The following is a 13,772-nucleotide window of genomic DNA, read 5'->3' on the forward strand; positions in this document are numbered from 1 at the left end:
GGCTCTGGGGTTCGAGTCCTCCTTGAGGTGCCTTTCGACAAACTGGTGTCCCTTCCCGTTCCAGCCTCATGGCCTGTGTTGTCAAGTTATGCTGCAGTTCACTGTTAGCCCCGCTTGGGACAAGGAGTTTCAGACTGTGCGTGTGCGGTAGCAGCCAAGAGCTGGTGCAATCTTTAGAGCACTGAGGGGTTGTGGTTCAAATACCCTGTCCTGTAATACCGTTGATCAAGTTACTTACCCTGAATGGATACATTAAGAATTCTCTACTGTATAAATGGATAAATCATAGTGAATAGATCTGGTTAACACTGCTGCCTTGGATAAAGGTCTAAAGAAAGCTTAATTGCTGGCTGATTAAAAAGCAAGATGGCAGTAATTGCTGCATGTGCAGTGAAGGGTTGCTGTCTTGCTGCCCTTTTGCCATGTGTGTAGAAGCTTAGACATGAAATGTAACTATATTGGGCAGTCCCTTTATCATGCTGAACCTTCAAGGTTGGCTAATAGGTTGTCTTCAGAGAAATCTAAGTAAAATTGGATGGCTATTCTACTCTTTTACAATGAGTTAAAATTAGGGTCTAAACATTTAGAACTGCAACCCAGAGGTCTTATACACAAATCAGCCTAATATAGCTCCCCCTCACAGGTGCCATTGTAATGAGATAATGTTATTCACATCACCTGTCAGGGGTTTTACTGTTTTGTCCGATCGGTGCAACTGCTCAAAGCAAAGGATCAAATGTCAACTGGCTGTTTCTTTAATTGTGTCTGTCCGAGGAATTATGTTAGATTTGCGCACTAAGCTAATTGAAATTATTTAGCCATTTCTACAGTGGGCAGGGTAGTTCTTACGATATCAACTGGCAGAAAAGTACCTTGCAGAAAAAGTACCAGGCTTGCTTGGGGTACCACAGGGGTTGCGAGGTTTCGAACCTTGGATTACAGTTCTCACTAGTATGACGCCGATTGTCTTCTAATCTGTGTTCTAAGGACTGAAGCAGAATGTGGAATGTGATTTTTTTTTTTTTTTTTTTTTTTTTTTTTTAACTGATAGAGGAGTGGATTTATCAAGAAGAGAGTTTCTCGACGGCGTGTTAATTTTTTTTCTTTATTGCAGCAAAGGAACAGCACTGCATCGAAATACAAAAACATACAATAAGAGGAAAGGGGGGGGACTGTAGCATCTCATACAATATGAAAAATGTGGTCATAATTCTTAAACTTGTTGTTCTTACTGTTATCAATAAGTCTAAGAAAGTTTACAACAAGAGAAATCTCAGCAAGAAAGACATTGAATCTAGGCAAAGTCTTCAGAAATTTGTTTTTGTGAATAAAAAATTTACACTGCAACATGAAAAAATTAAGATCAATAGCATGATCACTGCCAGAAAAATAACTACATCTTTCAATGAAAACTTAAAATCAAATTTTCTATAATTAGAAAAATAACTTAAGTCCTCCCAAACAGGGCTACGTGGAATGAAAAATTTCACAAGGAACCTTGGAAAAGTAGGCAGCTCGTGACTTCCAGGAGGGGGTCCCAAAGACCCACCGAGTAAATGGCTAGAAACTCTTCAGGATATGGCAGTGAATCGACATCAGTGGTGCTTGTGTTGTCATTATCTTTCAGGGCAGGTTGCTTGAATATGACTCTATGAGTTCACCCTTGTTTGTTGGCCAGACGGCACACCTTTCGTGATACATGTTTAAGTCCCACCCCTTACCCGTTTCTAATCAATTTGTGATCGCACTCACTTGTGGAAGGTGTGGCAGTAAGCAGAGGTTTTTTTATGCCTTTGTAATGCTGATGGAAGAATAAGTCCTCACAGAGAGACTTAACCTTACTGCAATAGTAGAATAGATGAAACAGAGTTTCTTCCTCAACTTTGCAGAAAACACATAAGTTTGAGAGATCAGCAAAAGTAGCAATTTGGGAGCTGGTTGGATAGACATTATGAAGAATCTTAAAATGTACCTCTTATTTTATTAGGTATACAAAATTTTCCAGGGAGTAACCATGCTTTCTTCCAGTAAATACTATCAAAAAAATTGTTCCTGAAAAAAATGACATCTAGGGGATGTGTATGCTGAATAATGTAACAATTGCTTTGTCTATACAGTTTTTATCATGAAGATAAACACCATCCAATAAAAGTTTGGGCATAAATGTCGTTTCTCTCATTAAAGCAAAGGTGTGTTTTAAATAAGTGCACATAACTTGGAGACAAAGCTTTGATGACAGAATTGAAAGTCCTAGCTGGAAGAGGAAGATTATACAAAATCATAAATTCTTCATACTCCAGTATAGTGCCATCATTTTTAAATAAATCCAAAACAAAAAAAATACCTCTATCATACCACTTCACTACACTTGTCTATGAAAAGATTTGCCTCGGATTAAAATATTCAAATTATTCCAAAGAATTTCTTTGTGAGGAGAAAAATTGTGCACGTAACACAATTTCCAAGCAAGTAAAGCTTGTTGGTGAAAGTTAGAGAGCTCTTGGTAATTTAGAAGGGATTAAATTGCATTTTAAAAGAAAATCTAAACCGCCCTAATCTACGAAATACGCCGGTACCAAAATGGAGTCATTACCGCAAAGACATTTTTTAACCAACTAATTCTAAATGAGCTAACCAATTCTTTAAAATCCTTAACTTCCAGTCCACCCTCAGAAAGTCTATCAGACAGAACAGATTTCCTAATTTTGTGGGATTTGTTCTTCCAAATAGACGGCGTTTTAACATGTTCCTTATCAAATGTTTTACACTGACGTCAGTGCTCTCGAGACACCACGAACGAGTAACCGCGCATGCGTGGAGAATGATGTCCCTGGCACTGTACGCTTACGTTCTGCCTCAAGTGTCACGGAGGAAGTACTCGGGAGCCCCTGCTTAGCCTCGGGTCTGAACGCGGAGTCGGCGATAAGCGCCGCGACGTTCACTTTCTGCGTAGTAACGGCAGGAGCATGGTTGTGGATCGGCGTCCTCAAGCCAAGCACACGGCGGACTTTGACGTCACAGACAAACGTCTGCTCTTATTTCTCTAGCATCGTTTTTGAGTCAGTCCGCAGCAAGATGTTGCTCGCTGGAGTGGCTTTGCCGGTGTTCGCCGCCGTTCTCTCCGCCTGCCATGGTAGGCAACGCTGCTGCGCTTAGTGCGTCAGTATATAATAATAATCATGTTTATTATTATTAACACAAATGGTAAAGGTTTACAAAATTAATAAGAAATAAACCTAGAAAAAAAACAGTTAAGTAATGGTTAATGCGATTTTTCAAGAGATCTTTCGTAAGTAAATTGTCACTGTTACGGACTCGTGGATTCCGGAATTTGACTCGTGGGAGCGGATGCGATGCGCACATTCGTCGTGATTCCCACGGATTTTTTTTCAACAATTTCACACAATATATATGGTGGAATGTTTGCTAAACTCATAGCAATTTATTGTTGCAGGCTGTTTTAGCAGTGTACGCATTAGGACAACAAGAGTTGCTATGCACGCTGTTAAAAATACAAAGTAACATACTAACACAAGGTAACACAAAGTATACATTATTTAGCTGATGCTTTTCTCCAAAGCGCTTACAATGTTAAGCTACTTAGTTATTTACCCATTTATACATCTGTGTAATTTTACTGGAGAGATGTGGTAAGTACCTTGCTCAAGGAGAAGGCCTACCCCTGGTGGGAATTGAACCAGTGTGGGCAGCAGCTCTAACCACTATGCTACCAGCTGCTTCAAAGTAGTGGACAAAGCAAGAGGCGAACGCAGGGAAAAACAGATAAACTGTTGTCATGTCATCAATGACAAGCTACGGACACAGTACCGACCATCAGTCGTAATTCGAATACACAGATGCAGGAATGCATGAATTTCCTTACTTTACACACCATCATGTTTATATCGGTTTATGTCTTTTTAAAGGACAAACAGTATTGTAGCTACAGTTTCTCAAAAGAAGGGCCAATGGAAACCTAATTGTGTATGTGTGTGTTCCTCCTTGCTGTAATAACCACAGATTCATCATTTATCATATTTAGCCCTCTAATCCCCTGAAGTGGTATGGATCCTGCCAGTTTTCTTTGTTCACTATTTTGTACAAGTTCAGTGTTTTTCAGAAGGGGTATGCAGTGATTAAGAACAACAAACACCTTCTTTCAATTATGTAGTGTTACATAGTAGGATGTACAAATTAGCCCTCGGTGGTGCATGGTGTTGCAGCCCCTCACAGCGAAAACTGGCTCTTGGTACATGGAATGTCACGCCACTTGGGGGGAAGGAGCCAGAACTGGTGCGGGAGGCTGAGAAAAACCAACTAGATATAGTTGGGCTCACTTCCACTCACAGTGTTGGCTCTGGAACCAAACTCTTCGATGGGGGTGGTCCCTCTCCTACTCAGGAGTTGCACAAGGTGAGAGGCGCTGGCCGGGTGTGGGGATACTCACAAGCCCCCGGCTGGCTGCCATACAGTTGGAGTTTGCCCCGGTGGACGAGAGGGTCGCCTCAATGCAACTTAGGGTTGCAGAGAGGAAAACTTTGACTGTTGTGTGTGCTTATGCACCAAACAGCAGTTTAGAGTATTCGGTCTTCTTGGAGAAGGTGGGAGGGGTTCTGGACAGGGCCCCACCTACAGACTCCATAGTCCTGCTGGGGGACTTCAACGCTCACGTTGGCAATGACTGGGAAATCTGGCGGGGGGTGATTGGGAAGAACGGCCTGCCCGATCCGAACCGGAATGGTGAAATGTTATTGGACTTCTGTGCTAGCCATGGTTTGTCCATAACAAACACCATGTTCGAACACAAGGATGCTCATAAGAGTACTTGGTACCAGAGCTCCTTGGGCCAAAGGTCAATGATCGACTTTGTAGTTGTTTCTTCTGACCTGAGGCCACATGTTCTGGACACTCGGATGAAGAGAGGTGCTGAGCTGTCAAGTGATCACCATCTGGTGGTGAGTTGGATCAGATGGCAGGGAAAACTGATGGACAGACTCGGTAGGCCCAGACATTTTATGAGGGTGTGCTGGGAACGACTGTCAGAGGACCTTGTCCAGAATGATTTTAACTCTGGGAGAGCTTCTCCCATGTCCCGGAGGAGGTAGGGGACATGGAGTCTGAATGGACCCTGTTCAAAACCTCCATTGTGGAAGCAGCCAGGCACAGCTGTGGCCAAAAGCTTGTTGGTGCCAGCCAGGGTGGCAACCCGAGAACCTGCTGGTGGACACTGGTGGTGAGAGAAGCCGTCAAGCTGAAGGAGGAGGCCTTTAGGGCCTGGTTGGCTCTGGGGACTCCTGACTCAGCAGACAGGTACCGGCAGGCAAAAAAGGCAGCAGCAGCTGCGGTTGCAGAAGCAAAATCCCGGGCATGGGAGGAGTTTGGAGAGGCCATGGAAAACGACTATCGGTCGGCTTCAAAGAGGTTCTGGAGAACCATCTGGCAGCTCAGAAGGGGTCGGAGGAGTTTTGTTCAGGCTGTGTTTAGCAGGAGTGGAGAAACTCTGACCTCTGATGAGGATGTTGTCGGAAGGTAGAAGGAGCACTCTGAAGAACTCTTAAACCCGAGTGATATGCCTCCCTTACAGGAGTCAGGGCCAGAGGCTTTCGGGCTGTCAGAGTCCATTTCCCTGGTGGAAGTCACTGAGGTAGTTGGTAAGCTCCACAGTGGCAAAGCACCGGGGGTGGATGAGATCCACCCGGAAATGCTTAAGGCCCTGGATGTTGTAGGGCTGTCATGGTTGACACACCTCTGCAATGTTGCATGGACCTCGGGGACAGTGCCCTTGGATTGGCAAACTGGGGTGGTGGTCCCTATCTTTAAGAAAGGGGACCGGAGAGTGTGTGCTAACTATCGGGGCATCACACTTCTCAGCCTCCCTGGGAAAGTCTGTGCCGGGGTGTTGGAGAGGAGGCTCCGGCCGATAGTTGAACCTCAGATTGAAGAGGAACAGTGCGGATTCTGCCCTGGCCGTGGGACAGTGGACCAGCTTTTTACCCTCTCACAGATCATTGAAGGGGCATGGGAATTTGCTAATCCAGTCTACATGTGTTTTGTGGACTTGGAGAAGGCCTATGACCATGTTCCCCGGGAAATTCTGTGAGAGGTGCTTCCGGAGTATGGGGTACTGGGGCCACTACTGCGGGCCATACGGTCCTTGTACATACGGAGCGAAAGCTGTGTCCGCATACTCGGCATTTAGTCAGGCCTGTTCAGTGTGGGTGTTGGACTCCGCCAAGGTTGTGCCTTGTTTCCACTCCTGTTTGTGGTTTTCATGGACAGGATATCAAGGTGCAGTTGAGGTCAGGAAGGCATTCTGTGTGGGAGTCGGAAGGTGACGTCTCTGCTTTTTGCAGATGATGTTGTCCTTTTGGCACCGTCACATGGCTGCCTCCAACACGCACTGGAATGGTTTGCAGCTGAGTGTGAAGCGGTGGAGATGAGGATCAGCACCTCAAAGTCTGAGTCCATGGTTCTCTCACGGAAAAGGATGGTAAGGGGAGAGTTTTTGCCACAGGTGGAGGCGTTCAAGTATCTTGGGGTCCTGTTCACGAGTGAGGGAAGAAGGGAGCGTGAGATCAGTCACAGACTGGTAACAGTAATGCGGTCGCTGTACCGGACTGTAGTGGTGAAGGGGGAGCTGAGCCATAAGGCGAAGCTCTCCATTTATCGGTCGATGTACGTCCCTACCCTCACCTATGGTCATCAACTCTAGGTGGTGACCGAAAGAATAAGATCGTGGATACAAGCGGCTGAAATGAGTTTTCTCTGCAGGGTGCTGGGACTCACTCTCCATGACGGGGTGAGGAGTTCGGACATCCGGGAGGAACTCTGAGTAGAGCCGCTACTCCTTCACATTGAGAGGAGCCAGTTGAGGTGGTTTGAGGAACTGATAAGGATGCCTCCTGGGCACCTCCCTTTGGAGGTATACCAGGCACGGCCAACTGGGACGAGGCCCCCCGAGGTTGGCCCAGGACCCGCTGGAGGGATTATATCTCACAGTTGGCCTGGGAACAGCTGGGGATCCCCCAGGTTGAGCTGGAGGAAGTTGTGGGGGACAGTGGCGGCTGGGCCTCTCTGCTCTCCCTGCTGCCACCGCGACCCTTTTAGGACAAGCGGGACAGAAGATGGATGGATGGATGGATAATTAGCCCTCAGCAAGACCTAACAATGAGTAAATTTAAAATCATGTGACAATGCACAACAAACTTTACCATTATTTCTTCATTTAAAGAGATGTCAAATATGCAGACGCCATATGTGGAAAAAGAACAACTCATAATGTAGAAACTTGTGGAACCCCATTTAGCTGCAATAACAAAGTAATAAACTCATACAAAAATTAGTCTTTTATGTCATATTCAAAGCCCAGTGCTCCTAACAAAACTACTATTGATCATTGATGTTTAAGGGCATTTCTTTAAGTACAGCTCTCTGGAACTGAGCTGGTCATTCTGAATTCTTGACTGTTTTCTCTTTCAGCCATTCAGTAATAGTTTTACTAGTGTGTTTAACACCATTGTCGTCTTGCATGATCCATTTTAGTCTTAAATTTTAGAAGACAGGTGGTCTCTCCCTTTCCTGTTGAATGCATTGAAATAGAGAGGAATTCATGCTGGACTCAGTAATTGTGAGGTGCCCAGTTCCTGTGCCTACAAAACAGTCCCAGATCATCAACCCTCTACCCAACATAGTTGTTACAATTACGGAGCTTCTTATGGTCTCATTGGCCATTTGGTTTTCACCAAACAAGGCATTGTACATCACAACAAAAGAGCTTTGGCATCATCTGTCTTGCAAATGGCGTTACAGAAGACTTGCATTTCATTCACAGCTTCATTTCCGAGATTTACAAAACTATATTGGAATGTTCTTTTTGGGCAGAAGTAGTTTTCCCTTTGCTACCCTTCCACAAAAGTTCATAGTGAAGCCATGAACTTTTAACATATACACTCACCCCCCATTATTCCACCTTCTGATTAATGGTTTTTCACTTATTCAGTTTGTCATTTTTAATACCACCTATCATGAGAGTGGCTCTCTTCTTACAAATGTATTTGGGACAGAGTTGTTTTGTTACTCAGAGTTTCTTTGTGAAATGCGACAAGGAGAAGGCCAGGAGCTCATCATCAATTCTAAAATTCTATAATTTGAATAATGACCTTCTAATTCTGTATGCAGCTTCTCATGCAACGTGCATGCAAAAATGGTGGAATTGACTAACTCAGTTATTACATGTGTATGTTTTAGAGTTAGGGTTGGTTGGAGAAATGGACTTTTCTGTAATATGTTGTATGTTGCTTTGGAGAAACATTACATGTCCTATTATGTAAAACTATAGCATTGTATAAGGGTGTTCTTTCACATTACTTTATGCATAAAAATAGAAGAATGGTCATTACAGAAATATTTTACAATTTCGGGCTAAATTATTTAAATTTATCTGAGCTGATAAAGGAGCATCTGAACATGTTTGATCCCCATGTAGTCTCTTACCAGTGTTTTTAATGTAAAGATGTCAGATGTCAGATTTGCACCTCAAAGAAATGCTTTGAGTAAGTTGTGCTTCCTTCAGTTAAGAAACTTAGCTAAATTACAGCAATTCCTGTGTAGACAGGATGCTGAGAAATTGGTTCATACTTTTGTTTGAAGCAGACTGGACTATTATAATGCTTTATTATCAGGTTGTCCATATCAGACTGTATCCAGGCTACAGTTGGTACAAAATGCTGCTGTGAGAATTGTCACTAGAGCTATGAAGTATGACCATATAACAACATTACTTAAATTGTTGTATTCACTCCCGGTCACATTTAGAGTTGATTATAAAATCTTACTTTTGACCTATAAGGTAGTACATAGCATTGCTCCAGATTCTTTGTGAGATTATTGATTCTTATATCCCAGGACAATATCTTCATTCATTGGATGCAGGTTATGTTAAAGTACCTGTGATCAATAAGATCTCAGTAGGAGGTTGCGTCTTTAGTTATAGAGCACCTAAACTGTGGAACTGTGGAAGCGACTTAGTGTTAGTGGGTAAATAATTGTAAGTAGCTTAATACAGCCAGTTCATTTTTACTGGTGCAGTTTAGAGTAAGTACCTTGCTCAGGGGTACTCCAGCAGATTTATGTGACTAGTGTTTTCTAAAGAGGAATGAGATAAAGTGGTAATATTTAGCTCTTTTACCCTAGTCCTCAACTCTCGATGGTCCTGTTTTCAGTGAGTGCCGATGAAGACTGCCTGTGGTACGTGGACAAGAATGGCACCTGGCGCAATGGCTTTGACTGCCCCTTCAACTCGTTCTGCTGTGGAAACTGCCACCACCGCTACTGCTGCCTAGATGTGTACAAGATGATCTCAGAGAGGGAGCAGAAGCGCTGCATGCTTTTCCATTTGAGGTCCGCCACTAGCAAAGGCATTTACTTTCATTTCTGTATTGTTATATTATTATCAATCTTAGATGGTGGTTTTGTGCAAACAGAACAGAAAAAATGTTTTCCTCAGTTGATAAATTGTGTTCTCCTCCTGATTTTGTTCTGCTTAGCCGAATTACCTGTATATACAGTAAGTTGTGGGGAGCAGAAATTTACGCTTCCTGAAATACTCTGATTTCTGTGCAGCCCCACTACCATTGCAGGCATTGCCTCATCTCTCCTCCTGTTTGTGGCCATCATTGCCACCCTGGTGTGCTGCTTCATGTGCTCCTGCTGTTACCTGTACCAGCGTCGACAGCAGCATGGCAGGACTTCCTATGAAGGTAGGGCTGGGAGGAGCTCCTTTCCATCACTCATTCCCTGATGGCTCATCTCCCTCATCTGTATGTGGGGATCCTTACAGCAGGTGGCATAATGGTTTAGGATGTACACTTAAGATAGTAATTTGTCATTCAAATTAATGTGATTTTAGAATGTAACCCTAGTAGTCTATGAACTAAAAACTTGCAGTGACAGTATGTTATTAATAATCATTTTTTGTGATTATTGCGTGTTGAACATATACTATTTGTCCCTAAATTTTAGGCCAGCAGATTCCTTTGGCCAGCTATCCTGTGGACCCCACATACAACACCTATGGTAAACCAATGATGGGGGGAGCCGACCCCCAGAACCCAGGCTACCCAGTGGTTCCACAGTATTACCCTGGTATGCCTCAACAGTATCCCATTGTCCCGCAGTTCCCAAGCTCTTCGTATCCTCCAGTAGATCTTGGAATAGGCCAGCCAGGTGAGGTCCCAAGTAAGAGTGTAAGAGGTTTTTAATGTTGTTTTTCTCAGTGAGTGAATTCTGAGAATTGTGTGACAATAATTGTTTCTGTGTTTTGTGTTTTAGCTCCTCCACCATACTCGCCCCCACACTATCCTGGCTGCTAACTGGACAACAACTGCTCTGCTGGGTGGAGAAGGAGAGGAGACTGTGTTTCAAGGGCACTGCCTCTCTTCTTCATTGTTCCATTTAATTTCCTCTTACCAGTCTGCAGCAACGTACTAATTTACCCCTTTTGCGTTTTTATTTCACCATGGGAAGGGAACTTGGGTTGAATTCCTGTTGTACTGGACTGGATTTTTGTCAGCAGTTCTGCCATATGGCAGCGCAACCCTGTTTACTCACAGTGGAGTTAGTGGGTTGTCTTTTGCTGAAAGACACCCATGTCATAAATGCGCCTGGTTTTCCCAGGTTCACAGTTTTTCACGTATTTTCTTTAATATGTACTTCTGTTAAACATTGTTATACAAACACCGAGGGCTGTTATACAATGACATGTGTAACGGTGTTTGTTTCAACACGAGCTCTACTTAAGGGGGGTACCTGGTACTGCTGCAAGAGTAACGTTTGAGTACAGCTGGAAAGGCAGCATGCTGAATGCCAGGAATGGGACCGGTTTGGCTGAAATTCAGAAAAAGAAGCTCAGAGGTGTTGTGGAGTGTATATAACAATAAAGGTTTGTACTGGGTTACACTTCCCTTTATTTATGTTGCTGCTCTTTGAACACTTCAGCTCGTCTTCCATGCGAAAAGCTAATAATTGCTGTTAACATTTGAAATCAAGATAAGCACTGGATAAAACGCATGCTGTGAGTGACAGTGCAGCTATTTATATATTCACATACTGATGTTATTTTAACTTTGTGCTTGTAAGTATGTATCTCTTGTATCCATGTGGATCTTGCAGAATTCTGCATTATGTCAACAATACAGTATAATTCATTTTCAGAAGTATAATTATCCATGCCAGTTAAGAACTGATATAAATGGCTGACTGGTGGAAATAAATGGGTTTTTACTTATTTTCGGACGTGTAGCATTCACTTTTTCAGGAAACCCAGCATTACAGAAAGGTCCATGCTTGATGAACCACATGTTTAAAGGCAAATTACCAGAAGGGATTTGAAAAGTAAGCATATGCGGTTCTGCATTATAGGACAATATGTCTCCTGTGTCTTGTCTGAAGTTGTGTAGGCATGCAGTGATATTTCTCATGCCACTTATCTGTATCTAATTGCATGTGTAGGTTCACACACACACACACACACATTTTCAGAACCGCTTGTCCCATACGGGGTCACGGGGAACCGGAGCCTACCCGGCAACACAGGGCGTAAGGCCGGAGAGGGAGGGGACACACCCAGGACGGGACGCCAGTCCGTCGCAAGGTACCCCAAGCGGGACTCGAACCCCAGACCCACCGGACAGCAGGACTGCGGTCCAACCCACTGCGCTACCGCACCCCCATGTGTAGGTTCAGTATTCTTGAAATAATTTTTCAGCTTAGTTTTTTAGGTTTTTTTTTTTTGCTTGTCTTGTAGACAGTTTATTCTTTAGTGGCTGGCGAACACAAGTTTAGTCTCAGAAGTATGAATCCTTTATGTATCAGGTTTGCATTAACTCTTCCTACTGTGAGCTGGCAAAAAGTTGTTTCCTAAATTCCTTTGTATTCAGGGATGGAACCAGCTTTGAGATTTGCCAGGCATAGCCGAACACAGCAAATAATCACTTTAAAAAAAAATCACAAAAATAAAAGATTAAAATAAATAATTAAATTAAACCGGTAAAGTACAGCAAACAGAAACAAACATAAACTGCGTGATTCTTGTCTTATTTAAATGTTTCATTCTTAAAAGTACCACAAATCACCACTAAATTAAAACTGGTGATGTCAATCTTTTCATTTAATTGTAAAGGCCTGAAGGCAGCACACAATTCTCAGAATTCACTCACTGAGGAAACACCATCCCAAGTAGCACTGTCATCTTACATCACTTGGGTGGTGCAAGAGGACGTGGGTTCCGTCCCCGTTCAGTCTATGTGGAGTTTGCTCTGTGTGTTCTCCACATGTCCTTGTGGGTTTCGGAAAATGTACGTTTCAGGTGGATTGGCAACTCTATGTTGCCCTGTGTGTGTGAGAGAGAGAGACTAAGCTTCATTGCACTGTTGTCCTGTCCAGGGTGTACTTGTGCCCCATGCTTCTGGCATAGGCTCTGGGACACAGCAACCCTGTTTAGTAAAAGCATCAGTTGAAATTGCATGAATGGATATAAAATCCTTACTTGTATGAGTTACTTCTTATTAGCAACATGTTCCCTTTGGTGCAAATAAAAGTGTGCTTCATCTGCATTTGTGAAAGAACATTCCTGCACTCTTTCCTGTTTGTTTCCAATTTAACATGACTGGAGTTTTTCAAACTGCTCAATATATTTGTTGACATGTGAAAGAGTTGATGTCCTCATGTTGAACATTATTTTGGTTTTATGTGAACAGATTTCAGAGCTTTTGAGAAGTTATAGAAATAGAATATAATGTTCTGCTTTGTTCTGCTTTATTCTCCTATTGAAAGAATGGAATTAAAATGAAAATAGCTGCTGTGTTTCCTCATCATTAACTCTTTTCGGAATGTAACGTGTTGTGGTGTTCATTGTTCAAGACTACATGTTCTTTTGATTGGAGGTTTCAGTTCCACACTGAGGTTTATTAAAATTAACATTGTCTTCAATGCCATTTGCTATTTCAGTGCATAGCATCCAGATTGTTGCATGTGCAGTGTCACTTTGAAGTGAAGTGTCAGGAAAAAAGTTGTTTGATGAAATCAGTTCCAAGTTTGACCATCAGATGTCACCAACATTACCTGCCAATTGTCGCTTGCTTGAATATTGTCTAAAGACTCAGGAGCCCAAATTGAGAAAACTTTGCAAGTTTAAATCTGATAAAGGTTGTCATTGAGCAAAGAATATGATCTAAAGTGCCCAGTGAATTATCATACTTTGAAAATTTAAAGTATATAAATGACACATTCATGTGTTTTCAAGGGCTCCAGCATGATTTGATAAATATTCACATTGTGATAACTGCACTAATGTTTTAGTTAATGTTTGCTTTAAAGTTATGCAGCATTATGATAAAATCAATTCCAATCTTACTCTTAATGCAGACAGGGAGGTATATTAGGGGATTATATGTCAAAGAGCAAATAGTGTGATGAATGGGGTTGTTGCATTGTAATCTGAAGGTTCCTGATATTGAATCCCACTGCTGTTGTGTTACCCTAGACTGAAATCCTTACCCTTAATTGATACGGCAAGAATACCCAGCTGTTAAAATGGGTAAATAATTCATTATCTAACACTGTAAACTGCTTGGAGAAAAGTGTCAGATAAATAAAGGTTAATAATAACTATCATAAGAATATCTAATTTCAGCGAATCTGTGTCTAGCAGCTAGCATTGGCCATGAGGTTTGTGCTGTTATATTTAATATAGCGTCAAATCTGTGTCACGGCTG

General features: G+C 42.6%; 1 protein-coding gene across 1 annotated transcript; it reads left to right on the forward strand.

Moving 5' to 3' along the window:
* The first annotated feature begins 2,840 nt into the window (after positions 1–2,840).
* Positions 2,841–13,565, forward strand: shisa4 (shisa family member 4). The gene is made up of 6 exons (XM_018745716.2): positions 2,841–3,133; positions 9,222–9,399; positions 9,622–9,758; positions 10,021–10,224; positions 10,330–11,508; positions 11,737–13,565. Exons 1-5 carry the CDS (start codon positions 3,076–3,078, stop codon positions 10,368–10,370), a joined length of 618 nt encoding a protein of 205 aa, XP_018601232.1. The 5' UTR covers positions 2,841–3,075; the 3' UTR covers positions 10,371–11,508; positions 11,737–13,565.
* The last annotated feature ends 207 nt before the right edge of the window (positions 13,566–13,772 follow it).

Source organism: Scleropages formosus, chromosome 22 (genome assembly GCF_900964775.1).
Source record: "Scleropages formosus chromosome 22, fSclFor1.1, whole genome shotgun sequence".
NCBI lineage: Eukaryota > Metazoa > Chordata > Actinopteri > Osteoglossiformes > Osteoglossidae > Scleropages > Scleropages formosus.

Bases quoted from the DNA above. Each gene is read 5' to 3' on its own strand.
- shisa4 (XM_018745716.2), top strand. From the start codon at position 3,076: ATGTTGCTCGCTGGAGTGGCTTTGCCGGTGTTCGCCGCCGTTCTCTCC. The intron at 3,134-9,221 runs GTAGGCAACGCT...TCCTGTTTTCAG, and splicing joins CGTTCTCTCCGCCTGCCATG to TGAGTGCCGATGAAGACTGC. The intron at 9,400-9,621 runs GTCCGCCACTAG...ATTTCTGTGCAG, and splicing joins TGCATGCTTTTCCATTTGAG to CCCCACTACCATTGCAGGCA.